Source organism: Camarhynchus parvulus, chromosome 3 (assembly GCF_901933205.1).
Source record: "Camarhynchus parvulus chromosome 3, STF_HiC, whole genome shotgun sequence".
NCBI lineage: Eukaryota > Metazoa > Chordata > Aves > Passeriformes > Thraupidae > Camarhynchus > Camarhynchus parvulus.
Window position 1 is genome coordinate 20,305,573 of NC_044573.1, and position 15,615 is coordinate 20,321,187.

At 36.2% G+C, this 15,615-nt stretch overlaps 1 protein-coding gene across 1 annotated transcript in view; it reads left to right on the forward strand.

Moving 5' to 3' along the window:
- USH2A (usherin) overlaps nucleotides 1–15,615 on the forward strand; it is a 373,050-nt gene that overhangs the window by 211,517 nt on the left and 145,918 nt on the right. Inside the window, exon 38 of the mRNA XM_030944868.1 lies at nucleotides 4,222–4,401. Coding sequence (XP_030800728.1) covers nucleotides 4,222–4,401 — 180 coding nt within the window. The remainder of the gene's footprint in view (nucleotides 1–4,221; nucleotides 4,402–15,615) is intronic.

Sequence of the window (15,615 nt, forward strand, 5' to 3'; positions counted from 1 at the left end):
TTTGTATTATTTCTTTGCCGTGAGAATGGTTTCATGTTGTACCATTTCCTGCACTCCTCACAACCTTTGTCACATGAATAAGATATCAGGATGCTAATGACCAATATACAGTATTCTGTGTCTGCTGATGCTATACTGTACTGCTGTGACCTTTGCAATATCATGTATTCTGATTGGCTGTGCATTTCACCTCTTCCCCATGAGTTAATAAGGCTGTAAAAAGGAGAGAACTTGAAATCGCCAGCCAGTCAAATTACAGAATATTGAAAAGGTCAGAGCAGCACAGCACACAGAAAAAAATTATGGAATATATGAGGCATTAAAATTCTTGTGACAATGATTATAACAAGAATGGAAAAGGATACCCATTTATGTTATTTCAATCTAGTGAACCCCATAGGATGACAGACCCAGGACAGCAGTAATTTACACACCACTGCTTCACAGGAGCTTAATTCACCTATTTACAGGGGTGCTCAGTAACAGGAATGCACATCTGCTTGGGAGTCCCCTGCAGAGTGTCCACTCAAAACCATCCTGTACCTTCAAGTACAGAGACTCAACAGCTAAGTGCTCTCTGAAGCTTACCAGTTTTAAACAGTGATTTTGAATGCAATATATGTATTTGTGTGTCTTTGTTTCAACTATACATCACTTTTAAGTATATTTATGGATATTCTTTAGCCCTCACTTCTTCATAATCTTTTCCTGAAAAACTGATGTTCTTTGATCTGGTATAAACTAGAGTAAACTGGGAACAGCAGAAGTATTTCTCAATTAGCCTTAGGCAACAAAGTCCTGCAGATAATTTTGGGGAGTTATGGAGAACTGAGCAGGAAGGCTAGTAAAAGAACAAAACCATAACTATGCAAAAACATGGAAAGATTAAGGAGCTTGGGGAAGCCTTTCATGTCTGCAAAGGATTTAGGTTTTCTTAGGAGGTTATAGAGAACAGAGTCTCTTTGCCCTCTCTTGTTGGGATTTATCTTTTTGTGCAGGTGTTTGCACGCCTTAAGCATTCATGGGTGTGGTGAGCCATGGGTGTAGGAATTTGTTTTTTGCCCATTTAGGCAGAAAACATTTAATGTTAACAGAATTGTGGGGTAATCTCACTTATTGGGGTGCTGGTGTCTGTTCATGGTGGGAATTACAAGGCAGAAATGAGGAGGTTTTCTGGTATGAACCACTTGTCTGAAGTAGAACAATGTCTCTTAGGACTCCACACTGTCTGAGGTGACTGCTGTTTGGATCTGCAGTGGACTTGTGGGCAGCATGGAGAGAAAAACACCCAGGAAAACTGGACAAAGGGAGGCCTCATCCGCTTATACTCACAAATTGGGTCCACGCTGAGGCAGTCTGGGCAGGAATGGCATGGAATGATATGACAGGGTTATCACTGTATCGCTTTCTGTCAGGCTGAACCTGTGTGTCTGCATTTTCCAGCCCACTGAAAGCACAGTTTAGGCAGTGAGAAGTGGCAAAGCTCCATATTGCAAGTCAGCCACAGCAAGACCTGCATTTTAAAAATGTTCTTCTAATATTTTATTTGCCAGCAGCGGTAACTTCCTTGTCTAGGAATTGGGATAAAGCACCTCTTGTCTGTGTAAAATTTGGGCTAGGAAACTTGCAAGTACTCTTTAGCTTTTTATTGTAAGCAATGAAAAACTTTGAGCTGCTATGTTGTCTATCTCATTGTAAATTTGCAAGTTCATTTTTGAGCTGAATAAAATGGTTATGTAATTACATACTTCTCCTAATTATTGGGTAATTATATACTTCTTATAATTGCCGAGTAATCACTCTGCTATAACTAGAATTTAATGTTACAGCTAATTGTATAATTACTGTATATTAATGTTGTTATCCAGGCAACTTGGAATAGAGTATTATCCTTCTAATTCATTTTCTGTTACTCAAAACTGTATTTTTAAAATATAGTATAGTTAGCCATTGGAAGAAAGATTAAAAATGGAATAAAAGTATCAGCAGAGGAACTACATAGTTTCCTACCAGGCTCAGGTGGATGAAATTAAAATATTAACAAGTTAAATCTGTACTGTTGATAGGTAAATTTTCATTTTCACATGAATTTGGCATATGTAAATTGCTGTTAGACAATTTCTTTTATGCTTGAAGTTTGACTCTAGCCTATGTGCTGATCTGTTAACACTGTGTTATTAAATTTTCCCAGACATTGGAGGTGAAACTTTTGAAATAGTGTCTTTTTTTTTTCCATAGCCAGCTGAGTCCTTAAGTGTTTGATGTCACTTGGATCTTAAGAATGTGTATGTCAAATATTGTTGCACAATTTTCACAAATAATAAATCACAAACATTGCAAAAACTGTGATAGATAATAGGAGAAATGTGCTTTGTTGGACTGTATCTTCTCCCAAATCACACACAGGGACAGTTTCCCGAAGGTGCAGAAGGAGGGTTTGATACACTATTTAAAAGCTGAGATCAAGTAATGCAGATGCATTTTTCTAGTGCTGGTTGAGTAGCCAAGTACATAAGAGTAATCCCAGACAAAATAACTTTGCTTCTGCAGCATTCTGTAAGTGGAATGTGTAAAATGTGGTTGTTCTTGCATGTAAAGAAGCTTTGCCTCCATTGCTGTACCTAAAACAGGGTCTCTCAGATAAACTTCAGCGAAATCCAAAATGAATCCATCAGGCTTCATGAAATCATTCTACCTTCATGCTACCATAGTTTGTTTGGGTGGTCTGGTGCTATGGTAGGGCCCACTTCAGGTAGAATTTGAGCAATGAGGAACTAGGCTGCAAGGCAGATTTATAAAAAAGAGTTTTGCAAATCTGTCCCCTTTTCCAAAACCTCAAACAATAAGCTTTTTGTATGTTACAAATAGAATAACTGAAAATACCAATGCAGTTCATAAACACCAAAATAAAGGAAGGGCTTGCATTTGTACCATAAGTGAACCAAATTGTTCATAGGAATCCCCAAATTAGAGAAAAATCCAGATCACTCATCCATGGCAAAACGTAATGTGAGCATGACTGAAAGGTACTGCAAATACACCTTAATGCCCATCATAGAAACATGGAATATATGAAAATTTGTTTCTGATTTAACAGCATTTTGGTTTTAATAGTTAATTTGAAACTTGCATCAAAATGATTAAGTCTGATAAGTGTCCCTTAAAAAATTAATTTCAAAATTGATTTTTCTAGTTTTTTTGTAATTCCGTCTTATTTAGATTTTGTAAAAGACTCAGATGTAAATATTGAATCTTCTAGCTGTGACAATGTCTTAATTTATTTACAATATTTTTACAGTTATAGTCTGTTTACTCTTGATCTCATACCTGTGGTCTTAGACTTGTGTTATTCTGCTGTTGTTTGTAATACAGAATTTTTATTGACTTCAGTGTGAAAGCTCTCCATGGAGTGATGGATAGTAATAATAATATTAATAGTTTATATGGCACTTCATATACTCAAAATGTAAGGTGATATTTAAGTGAGTCAGCTTGGCTCTGAGATGTGTGACCGAGGTCTTCATTAAGTCAAAAAAATGTTACTTGACATATATAATTTTTTATTTTCTAGTCTAACTAGGTATTTTGGAAAGGTTTTGGGTTTTTAAAAATTTTTGTATGGTAGAATATTGTCTTATCTTAAGTTTGAGATCTTGAAAGGGTTGCAAAGGACATGTAGGTTGCTGTGGTGTCCTCTGATGATTTCAGCTGATAAATTGAGTACTTCAAATCCTTGTTTTGTCTTTGAGAGAACTGCAGGCCATGCTGGAAAACCTGTTACTGCAGACGACTGTTTGTTATGTATGCAATGGAATTAGCTTATCAACTCCTAAGTTAAGCATTTTTCTAGCAAATTCAAAGTGTTTTGCCAGTCTTTCGTGGGTATAAGAATTATCATTAATGTTTGGATTCTGCAATTATCACAGAACTGTTCTGGAACTTGTGTTTGCTGTATATAGCAATCAGCTTTGCAACTGGTTGGTTTCTGTATTGGTTTATTTCCCAAGATTTACAAATGCCACAAACTGTTGGCAAAAGGAGAAGAAATTGTGAATAATAATTTTTCTTCCCAAGAGACCAAAAATTTGTGTGTGTTAGTGGTATAAATGGCAACTCTTCATTTGAGTAGAAATAAGACTTAGTTCATAAAAACAGTGAATTGTAGCAGATGCAAGGTCTAACATTTGTTCTTTCCCTCCCTCTCTTGTTTTTCCATAACAGATAATGCTAATTATTCTATTGTAAATGATACACGGATGTTGTGCAGCAGCAAGGAATTCAATGTATGGGTACCCATTAAAGGACTAATTCCATTTTCTAACTACACAGTACAAGTGAATGCCTCCAACAGCCAGGGCAGCTTGATAAGTGATGCTATAACCATAGTCATGCCTCCAGGAGGTAAGTATGAAAAAGTGCTTTTTCTGTGCATGTAACAATTATACAAACACTCTGTTCAACAAAATGTTATTTATTATCGCAGCTGAGGACTGAAGTTCAGAAGAATATGTTTGTATTAGTAGTTCTTACTCACAAAATTCTTTTTGGCTTCTAATTTGTCACTTTGTTCCATTTAAGAACTAGAAAATATAAGTACATAGCTGTGTAGTTAGCATATTATGAAGGTGAGAAGTACATTATGTTATTCATTTTTTTTTCTATGAATGGTGGTGTATTCTGGCATGGACAGCTAATCTAGCCCAAGAATATAGAGAGACTCACCTGCATTTTATAATATGTTTTTGAGTAAAAGTTGTTAGTGCTGACAAGGAGTATTTACTGGACAGACTTAGAGAATTTGTTTAATAATGGTAATATAAATCTTTGGCAATATATTGAGCCAGAATCCACAAAATAATGTTGCTGTAAGAAAGTCAATTACAATGTGCTGATTTACAGTGAATTAGGCTGTAAGCCAGTCTGGATATTATCTTCATAACAATTTGAAATAAGAAACTTGAGCAAATATGCCCTAAACATTTTATAATTATTTGTTTTGTAGCTTTGTTGTTGTTTGCTTTTTTTTTCAAGAAAGCTTATATTTATAGCTGATATAGGTGTGCTGCTTTTGTATTTTTTCTTCATGGACACCCTAGCTAATTAGCTTTTGTTAAATAAATGTCAGTGTATACAGTTAATTGAAGGCAATTTTGAGTTTTTAAGTGAGAGTCCAACAACACTTGTTTTTGAGAGATGTGTGGTGTAGCTGTTGAGCAAGAACAATGTAGAGGAACATACATACAATTTGAATGCAAAAGAAAAGAAAAAAAGAAAAAGGAAAGAAACTTAGAGTTCAAAAACCCAGCCATGAAACAACTTGCTTGGGAACAGATGGATTGGGTTTGGAGACTTCAGAAAAGTGAGTAAATGCAACACAGAGTTTTTATGACAGATTACTGAGGAACAAGGAAAAAGTCAGTTCCCAGCACATTTTATACTTTTCCTATCTGATTGTCAAGCTGCACCTACTATTAAAAAATACACGTTCTCATATAATAATAAAACTGCATCTGAGTTTTACTGCTCATTTAAAACTGAGCAGTAAGACACTGATATTTCTAGCTCCAGTGTCATGTTTCAGTTTTGCTTAGCAAAATTTGGTAGTGAAAATTTCACCAAATGACAAGGTAAAGGATCTTTAAGGATAAACAAAGATGTGCACAAGTTTATGACAGCCATTAAGATACACTTTCTTTCATCATTAGATTGTTGTTGATTACAATTAGAAAACTTATAGCTTTGAAATTATCTTTTTTATGACCTTGTGGTAGTTTAAAAGCAATACCTCATTGGTTAAATAGGTTTTAGTTCATGCTTCCTTTTAGTTAATGATCTGAAAACATATTATCCTGATTTACACATAAAATCATGCTGAAAAGCATGTGGCATTCACTAGGATATGTGTGTTTAAGTAGAATTAAATTAGCAGTGAGAGTTATTAAAGAAATCTTCCATGCCATTGTCCAGTGGACTGTGATCTGTAGAGAAATGAATAATAAATGAAGCAGTGCATATGAGAGAAGAGCTCTCTCACAGGCTGTGTTTTCTCTGTATGTGTACACATGTACAGACACACACGTGTGTATCTAGGACAATATAGGTTTGCTTTACCAGGATGTTTATTATAAAGAGCCTTTGAGGGTTATACAATTCCATTGCATCCTAAATTATGAGTATAATGGTAATTTTACATTGGGCAGTATTCAGTGCCTTCACACTTCCTAAATCATTAAATGAAATCTAGATGCTGCTTAAATAAGAAAGAATTTTATTTTTTTACTTCAGTGGCCATGCTTTCACTTAGATGGGAGTTTTGTTTGATCAAAAAGTAAAGGTCTCATTGTGTACAAAAGCACAGCCTTTTAGGGAGTGTTGAAATGTACCATTCTCTTTCCAAGGATACCGAAAAAGTATTTAAGTATTTCTTAAAACTATTTAAGAAATCTGCAATGGGGGGACTAGTTCATGGAGCTTGATGGAAGATAATCTGGGAGGGAGAGTGATAGAGGGCAAAGTAATATTCCATTTTGAAGTTATTGCTGATCACTGTTTTACAATTATGATACAATTTTTTTTCCAACATTAATTTCTTTCTTTCCTTTTTTTTAAGCTTTAAAACACATTGCACACAATATAAAGCACACCAAATCTTTAGTGTTACCTGACTGAATATATCTTAATTTCTTATCAAGCTGATTTGCCATGCTTAAAGTCAACACTCAAAAAAACTATCTTAGAAATAAGGAATTTATTTCATCTACACTCTCAACTAAAATTGCAGTGCAGGTTCAAGAGTTCTTGGAAAGACTAAAAAAATAGAAACTGAATCCAAATGGTAATCCATAAATATGAAACTTTCTTTTGACCCTTACCCTGTAGTGGTCTGGAGTTACTAATGGGGTTAGGATTTCAACTCTTAATGGGACTCCGTGCATTAGTGTTTGGTATGCATGGAATTCAGCATTCAGTTTAATAAGTGGTTGACATTGGTGATGTCCCTTAATTTGCTTAAATCTAATTGGCTCTTTTATCAGTCAAACCTGTATGGATTGGCAATTGATCAGAAAGGGTCAGCCATGACTGTGCATGTACTTAAATGCTGGAACCACCAGTTAAAGTCACTGTTGCATAATAAGAAGCTGAAACCATGAGAACAAATGATCTTCAGAGTCAGAAAGCGAAAGAAAGAGGAGAAGTTTTTCAGGATGTTCAAGTTCAGAACAAAGGCATTATGGAGTATATAAATTTTAAATACACTGCTTTTTGCCTCAAGACTTAAAGCTTTTTTTTTTCCAGATGAACTGAAATCTTGTCTGAAACTGTCTTTGTTACATCAAAGAACTGCACAGAAAGCTAAAAGAGATGGAAGAAGCATAAAAGGGCATAGTTTAAAATGATTAGTGACAAATTTCATACTGCAGAGGTAGAAGTAAATTTTTTTGAGTTTTATATTTTTTCCAGAAGGAATAAATTTGTTCTATTTATCTTGTCCTAAACTGCTTTTTTAGAAGCTGTAAAAAAATAATATTCTAGCCAGGACTTCACATTAATTTGAGGATGCCACCCAGTAAAAGATCTGGAAAACATTGTTTTAGAATTAATTTAATTAGATAAATGATTGAAGTGATAGAGAGGATATAAAACTGCAAAATTCTGGGAGAAAACCTTTTGCAGAGAGCTCTTGGTTATACATTTTTGTCCTCAATGAGTGCTACTTCTGATATCGTGGCACATAGAAGACCCCATCATTTTAGAATTGCTTTGTAATAAGGGATGGTGAGCTAGCAGAAAGGAAATTTGCAATCACTGCTGATAATAGCTTATACTCTAGTTAAATCCTTTTATTGCCTTCCTTTGGCCACCAAAGTCTGAGTATGGAAGGGAATGGGAAGAAGATGGATTCTGTTGAATAAATAGATGCAAAAAGGAGGGTGGGCTGTTGCTCTGATGGGAAGCAGGAGGGTGGAGTCCCAAACATCCCCTACAAGGCAGGAAAAAGGGCTGGATTTCCAAGTCATGACAAGAGGTCTAAAGACTGTTTTGGATGGTAATTCTGTATCACATTGCAGAGTTGTCTCCCTGTGGATTCTTATACTGGAGATTATAAACCATTAATTTGGTGCTGATTTATCTACAGAAAAGAACCTCAAAGAATTGATACATCCTCTGTGAAACATATAAGGAAAGATACTCTGAAAAAGAATCTGCCTAAGTAGTGAAGTGCCTCTTTAAACTCTGCCATGATTTATTAAGCATGTTGTTCGATTATGTGCTCTGTCTGTGATTTGCTCAACATAGGAATGTGTAGCAGGAAAAGATGTAAGATTTTGCCTTAGACCCATCAGTCCCTGCCCCTTGCAGGTCTGTTCTTTCTGAGTGGAATGCTGCATGCCACTGCCTGGGCTTGTTCTCAGCAACAAAACGTGAGCCTACATACCTGTAGCTGTGTAGCTGATGTTTGTTCAGTATCTACAGGAGATGGTGTCCTGCAACCAGAGGGTGTCAGCCACTGTTAGTTTAAGTCACAGCACCTCAGAGAGTGGAGACTGAACCTCATCACAGGACCGCTGATCTAATTATGCAAACAAGTAGGAACGACATCATACAGCTTATATTCACATCTGAAAGCATTTGTTCGTGGAGGTTGATCACTGAAGCCAGCAGGCCTCCTTAGAGGAATGAATATTCAATAAACAAAGAAAACTGATGCTAAGTCAGAATTATGTTGGAATAAAAATCAAACTTGAATATGCTAGAATTTTCCCTGGGAGACAGATTTGTTTTCCTATGTTCCCTAGTATCACATTGTGTGACACCATAAAATTTGTTTTGAAAGAATGTCCTTTGCTTCAAATTTCAGATGTTTGAGCTATCGCTTTTTTCTCCTCCTTTCCTTCTATTCCTTCTCATTTTCCTCTCTCTCCCTTCTCTTTTTAGAGAGAAATCCAAGAGAAAGAATCCAAGAGGATTAACATCTTCTGTGTTAACAGAAAGTTCTTAGTGAAAAATTGTGACCATATCCTTTCTATAGGTACTTTGAGGAGAGACCAGTATAGAGCAGGGAGGGGGGAAGAGCTCTCCTGCATCTCTCATCAATGAGCTAGCTAATTACGAAGGGTCAGTAGCAAGCCATGTAATTGGCCATTCCATTCCTTTGGTCCAGACAGGTGATTTCATGGGGATATAAGGGTAGGATTCCAAAAGTGCTTGTGTGGGAAACTGGAAGTTTCTGTTCTACTGAAACAGTAATTCTTCTCTAATCTCTGCAGTATTGAACTGATTGTCATTTTCATTAGTGCTACTTTCTTCTTTTATTCCCTTCTCCCAGGCTGTTCAGCACACCTTTCAGTGAGCTCATACTGTGTCCATTCTTGATTTTGGGTGGGTGTTTTGCATGGCAAGAGACAAGAGAAGTCTAATTCCTGGACAGTTGTGTCTTCAAACTCTGGCAATGGGAGGCACAGAGGCCCTCTTTTCTGATCATTTTCCTAAACTGCAGCCAGTTGGGGCTCAGCCTGACTCCAGACATTATAAAGGTTGCTTTAAATTGAAGCTTAGTATAAGTCCCTACTCATAAACCTGAGGAGTCTTACCAGCAGGCAGTGACGGTCCAACTATGTCTTTTTCTTCTGATTGCCTCCTCTTTGCCTTTGCACCCTGTGCTTTTGGGGCTGGGCAGATCTCCCATAGTTCCAGCTGTGCTCTTTCTGTGCTCCAGACACAAAGCACCTGCATTTATCATCTCCTCAGTTCCTTTGTCTCTTCTAGAGCAGCATGAAACAGCTGGGACAAGAAGATCGAACCAGCAATTTTAGTTGCCTGGAAGAACATGGATGTGTTTTGCTTGCTTAGGGAGAGCCAGATGAGACAGGGAGAACTGTGCAGCAGCTAATTGATCACCTGTAAGCAGGCAATTAACCTCACTGAAGAGGTCTCACTCAGGTCTTTCCAAAACCTTAGCCCTAGAGTGAGATCCAGACTGAACTTAAGAGCTCTTAGAAGAAATCTACTAGGGAAGATGCCATGCTGAAAAATTACTTGATTTACTTGATTTACTTGATTACTTGATTTACTTGATTTACTACTATTACTTGATAGCTTGATTTACTTCAGAAATATAGAATAATATATAGAAATGGGGCAAATGGGCTGTTGTGAAATTTAGAGGTAGATCATTATTTAAAGCTATTACCTACTATCACATTAACCTATTTCAGACCAATTTCAATTGTATACAAAAAAGGACACAATTTAGAAGTGTGCCAATTTTATATAATCTCAAGCCTATTAATTCTGGAGCTTTTTTTTTGCTTTTGATTTTTCTTTTCATTCTGAGCAAATCTTAAGTAGATTGTTCAGTATTGTAACTGAAGTCAGCAACGCTTATGTGGAAAGTTAGACTCTGCTGAAGGAATTCTACAATAAAATGCTGTTGAAATTCCTGGTGAAAACATACAGAAGACGTTTGAAAAATCCCACCATGAATTTTGTCTTTAGAACCATTTCCCAGATATATGTAAGTACTAGGAAACAGATCAATTTTTATGTTACTTTGCTGCAATGATTTGTGCTGCTTTTCTAAAAAGCCCATGTTTTTATACTTTTTTTTTTGACAAATCCTGCCTCTATAGGTTTTGGAATAAAATTTCATTTTCATTAACTGTCAGCAGAGGCAAATATCTGTGAGTTTTTTGTTTGTTCATAGATTTTCTGGGGTTTTTTTGGTCATGTCATTCTGTATTTTCTGCACTTGAAGATTCTGCACATCTAGATTATGGAAGTTAGCCTGGTGATCATAAAGCATTTGGGTAAAGTGGCAAGGTTTGAAGGCTTGAACCACTTTGCACAGTTCAGGAAGTTTTGGAGTTCCTCTGTCTGCAATGACCTCTGCACCTCCAGCAGAGTTCTGTCGCCCTGTTGCATATTTGTCATATTTCCATATTAGGGAAAAAATCCTAATGGGGGGAGAAAAATTAAGGGGTTTTTAAAGACCTTGCTGAGGTTTAAATGTAGAGGAAATCAAATCACTGTTCTTTTTCTCTCTTTAGCTAGGGAAAAAATTAGAGAGAATCTTTCTTAAACATCATGGCCATGCAAGTGCTTTTGCATTTTTTTGCTGGTTCTATATACAGTTAAGAATTACTCTTAGTAAATACATTTTGGGAGTTTTCTCTGTAGTTTGGAAAATTGAAATAGAATTAAAAATATCTGAATTCTTAAAACACTTTGCAGAAAAGAAGTATTTTTCCTTCCTATAGTTAATGATTTGTTCTGGTAGTATTTCAGCTTGACTTTTCCCTACTTTTTCTTAGTGTACCACCCCTTTTCCTGTTACATCTATGTTGTTAACTTTAACTTAGTTGGCTGAGTACCTGAGGAGAAATAAGCTTCTCTATAAAGGCAGAAAAAGGGAGAGAAAATGGAAGTTGAATGAGAATTAGTGATTAGAGTCACCACTTCTCTGGTGTTCCTATAATGCAGTGTTGGTGTGTGCTACCCTCTTTATTTCAACAAAGGCAACTGTAAGAGTCTGCGGCCCTTAAAGGTTGATTCCTGACATTTGACAGCTTTCTTCTCACTGTTCTTTTCTTTCTTAATGTTATTTTTGTGTCTGCATGCGTGTGCAGGTGCACACACACAAAAATGTATATCAGTATATGCATGTTCATGTATAAAGATTGCTTTCTGTCTTTTATTATCTTTGTATCTCTATGCAGATCATGCTTATTCCTCTGACAAAGAAATACTATGCTCTTAGATTATTTCCAGCTGAGTAGAATAGGGAAGGGAATTAATGTATTTCATGTTGCTGGGGGATATGTCCAGTATTGAATTATATTAATCCTTACTATTTGTATACTGACCTATTTACTTTGATGATTTTTACAAATGTATCTGCCAATTCAGATTTCCAGTAGGTGACTGAGGATTGCTATTCCCATTTTACAGACAAAGAGAGAGACATGTGTTAGCAACACAAGTTAAAAGAAAATTTTATATTCCTCCTCGTGCTGGAAAGTATAATATACATGTCACAAAGTTTGTCAGCCTTTTTTCTTAGACTGACTTAGCTTTTTTCTTAGCTTAGACTGGGGGATTGCCTCTCCATGAAAGGTGTCACCATAGTTTAATGCAGCCAGTATGTACGGAGAAAATGCGTGCATTCAGGTTGACTGAGTTCAGATTATCTACAAATTTCTAATAATATATATATAAAAAGATAAGAAGTTGAATAACTGAAGAGATGGCATTATATAAAGAAAAAATACTTCTCTTTTCTCTATTTTTCTTTAAGTTGAAGTTATGAGTACTCTTACATACTAAGTAACCTATTTGAGAGGGTTATTCATAAGAAATTGATACTGCTATCCAAAATACTCAACTGATGGCTGTAATCTGAATTAATCAGCTGTAAATTTTCTGTGTGAAGGATTTAGCCCTTTGTTTGAAAAATGAACAAAGGAGAGGAAGTTTCCTGTGGCTCTTTACTTTTTGTCAAAAGACTGAAGAAAATCTGTATTTTAGAGAGTAAGTATTGCCAAGATATTTAGTTTACTTCAACCTCTGATTAATAGTGCATGTATTTTGGGGTAAATGCTCTAAAATGTCTTGTGGCACAGAAGGCAGAACACATTCAGCCTCATTTGGGTTTGAATAAAGCACGACGGTGTTAAAATGACTTGTATTTAATTGGGCTACCTGATTTTGAACAAGATGACAGTAGTCAAGGTCTTTTCAGTAAAAATACTTGTGAGCAGATCATTTATTGTTGTATATTGACACACTACCACCAATTCCAGTGGATTTATGTCTTCTTCAGTATTATCTAAGGAAATGAAGCCTGGAGATAATTCATAGAAATGGTTTATTTGTTACAAGTGTCTAGAACAGGGCATTAACTGATGGGTAGCTACTTAATAATGCTGTATGAACATTCCTATGTGGATAGCTTGGCTATAAAAGGTTGTAATCCTTTTACCCTATTCATCAGAGAAGTCAGCTGTATATATTGAACAGATTATTTCTGTGTGGAAGTAGTCTTGCCTAAATTGATTTTTATTCACCCTAAATATTAAATATTTACCTTCAGAATATAACACCTACATCATATTTCTGCCAATTGAAATGCTATATTTAGTGGGGAACTGTGATGGGTTAAAAACAGTCAGGGATTTTTGTCACAGTTAGGTGCAATGGAGGTGCTATCTTTGATATTCTTTCATAGCTTTTCTTTATTAGAACACTAGCTAAAAAAAAGGAGATCTGGATCATTCATCTTGTCTCCCAATTGCTGGGCAGTGTATTTATTTCTGGCTTCTTAAGCAGGCAATGCAGAATACTTTCCACCTATCCTATTGAAACTCTGCTGTTGGTTGTAGGGGGAAGTGTCATTTACTGGGGAAAAGAGAGCAGATGCTGTTGTAACGTGGGGCTGATGACACTTCCCAGGCTGGGGTGGGGGAGCGTGCACAGCAGCAACACAGGGCAGGAGGAGAAGGTGCTGAGTTCTGTGGTTCATGGCTCTGGATGTATGCTGTTCATCAGTGCTGGTGCTCAGCATAAGCATCAGGATGTGATCCTATTGCTATTTTCTAATACAGCTTAATTTATTGATACTGCAGCTGTTGGACTGGACCGTAACGTGAAGTGACAGCCATAGCATTGCAGTTGGCATTTCGAGGAGTGATAAGGATTCTTGTTTACTCTGTAAATGTGGTGGCTCAGATTTGTCAGCCTTGGCCTTGTGTGTTACATAAGAGAATAATACACAGTGTTTTGTTGTTATTTTTCCTAATTATATCAGTTTTATTTCCAGAACTAAAATTTTGATTCTTCTCTATTCCATTGTGCAGATTACACCCCTGAGAGTTTTGTACATTGATCAATGGTGGGATTTGGTTATATAGGAAAAACCACTAGCAATGATGACAGATACAATTAAATTAATTCTTTGCTGTCTCCTTTGATGTACACAGATTTTCCTCATTAATATTGATGGACTTCAGAGTCACAAGCACATGTTGGGGATAGGGGGGAGAAAGCCCCTGAATGTTGTATTTTGCTTTTTGTGGAGCTGACTATATCACTTTATGGTTAAATGTAAGGAAAGCTGCTGACAGTTTTGATATATTAAATTATAACTGAGAACTAATTCAAGGATCAAAGATACTCTTTGGGAGACATCACTTTACTGGTAGGAAAAATCATTACCTTTTTTCCCAGTCTCATGTATTTGTACTGTATGTCTTGGAAATATCATTCCCTACAGTTTCTGGATCTTGATGTTTAATTTAACGCAAAGGTCTTTGAGCAGCACAATGGGAGGGGGGCTTCTGTTAGTGAAACCTGGTAGAAGGAAATTGAAATGTACATGTTTTTTCTCATTTATCAAAGCAGTGCAAAAATCTAAACTGACATTTTATATCAAATGAATTATAAACTGTGTACCTCGTACCTAAGGGAACAACAGCTAAATTAGACTTTTGTTAAAAAGAGACAGAGAGAATAAAAATAGGCTTTTAATAAAATATACAGTCATTTTTGGTATTTTTTTCTGAATCTGACATATACTATACTTTGCAGAAGAAAACTAGAGAATATAGGCCACTTCAAAGTCTATATGCTTTGAATGCCATAGAGTAAATTGAGAAGCAGGTTAAGATGACACACAAACCAGAGTTTCTACTTAATAAATATTATGGCTTTGATATTTTTGTTTTCAGCCTTGTCCAACTCAGGTGAACAGGAAAGGTTAATATGCTTTTTAATAGTGTGAAGATTGGAGCAAAGTAGTATATACTTGAGGGGGGGTTGCGAGGGGGTTTTTTGGTTAGTTGGGTTTTTTTAATCTTCCATTTGTGAGAATGTGGTTGTTACTGAAACAGACTTCCAGGGAGCAAAATTTTACAAGACACCTGATGGAACCTTAAGAAGTCAATTTTCAAAGAATTATGCAATCAGTATTCTACTGGCATTGCTTCTACTCTCTTGAGGTGAACAACATTTCTTGCAAGTAAAGACAAGACTCCCAGTCTGTAAAGTTAGCATTTTTGACTCATTTTGACACTGAGTCAAAGCCTTTTTGTGATTACCATATATATCATAAGGAATTAAGTAGTAGCTGTGAACAAAGCCAGCTCTGTGTTGCCTTGATTACTAGGAGCAGAAACTTTAGGGAACCTCTTTTCCTCGTCTTTCTGCAAGTAAGGAGAGAATTTGTGAGATGGAAGTCTGTTCTGGCTGCAGTTGTTTCGTGGCCAAAAGGTAGTCCAGTGACCTGGATCTCACAGATACCTGTAGAATATTCAAGATATAATAAGACTGCACCACCCACTGTGTGTAGTGGCTCCCTAACACCAGCTAATCTGTCATCTTGTCAGATCCATTTCCTATTTATGGGCACTCTCAAGCTTGATTTCCATCAGAAATGGTAGTATTTCACACCATCCATTATGTACCACGGAGAAATTTATGGATTAAAAATAACTACAGGTAATCTTATTGCAGAGCTAATTTATTTGAACCCCTGCATTGTTCTCCAGTCTGTACATACAGTAATATATAAACTGAGGCTTCTGTCAAAATGCCCATCAACTGGTAGCACTGAAGGTGGTC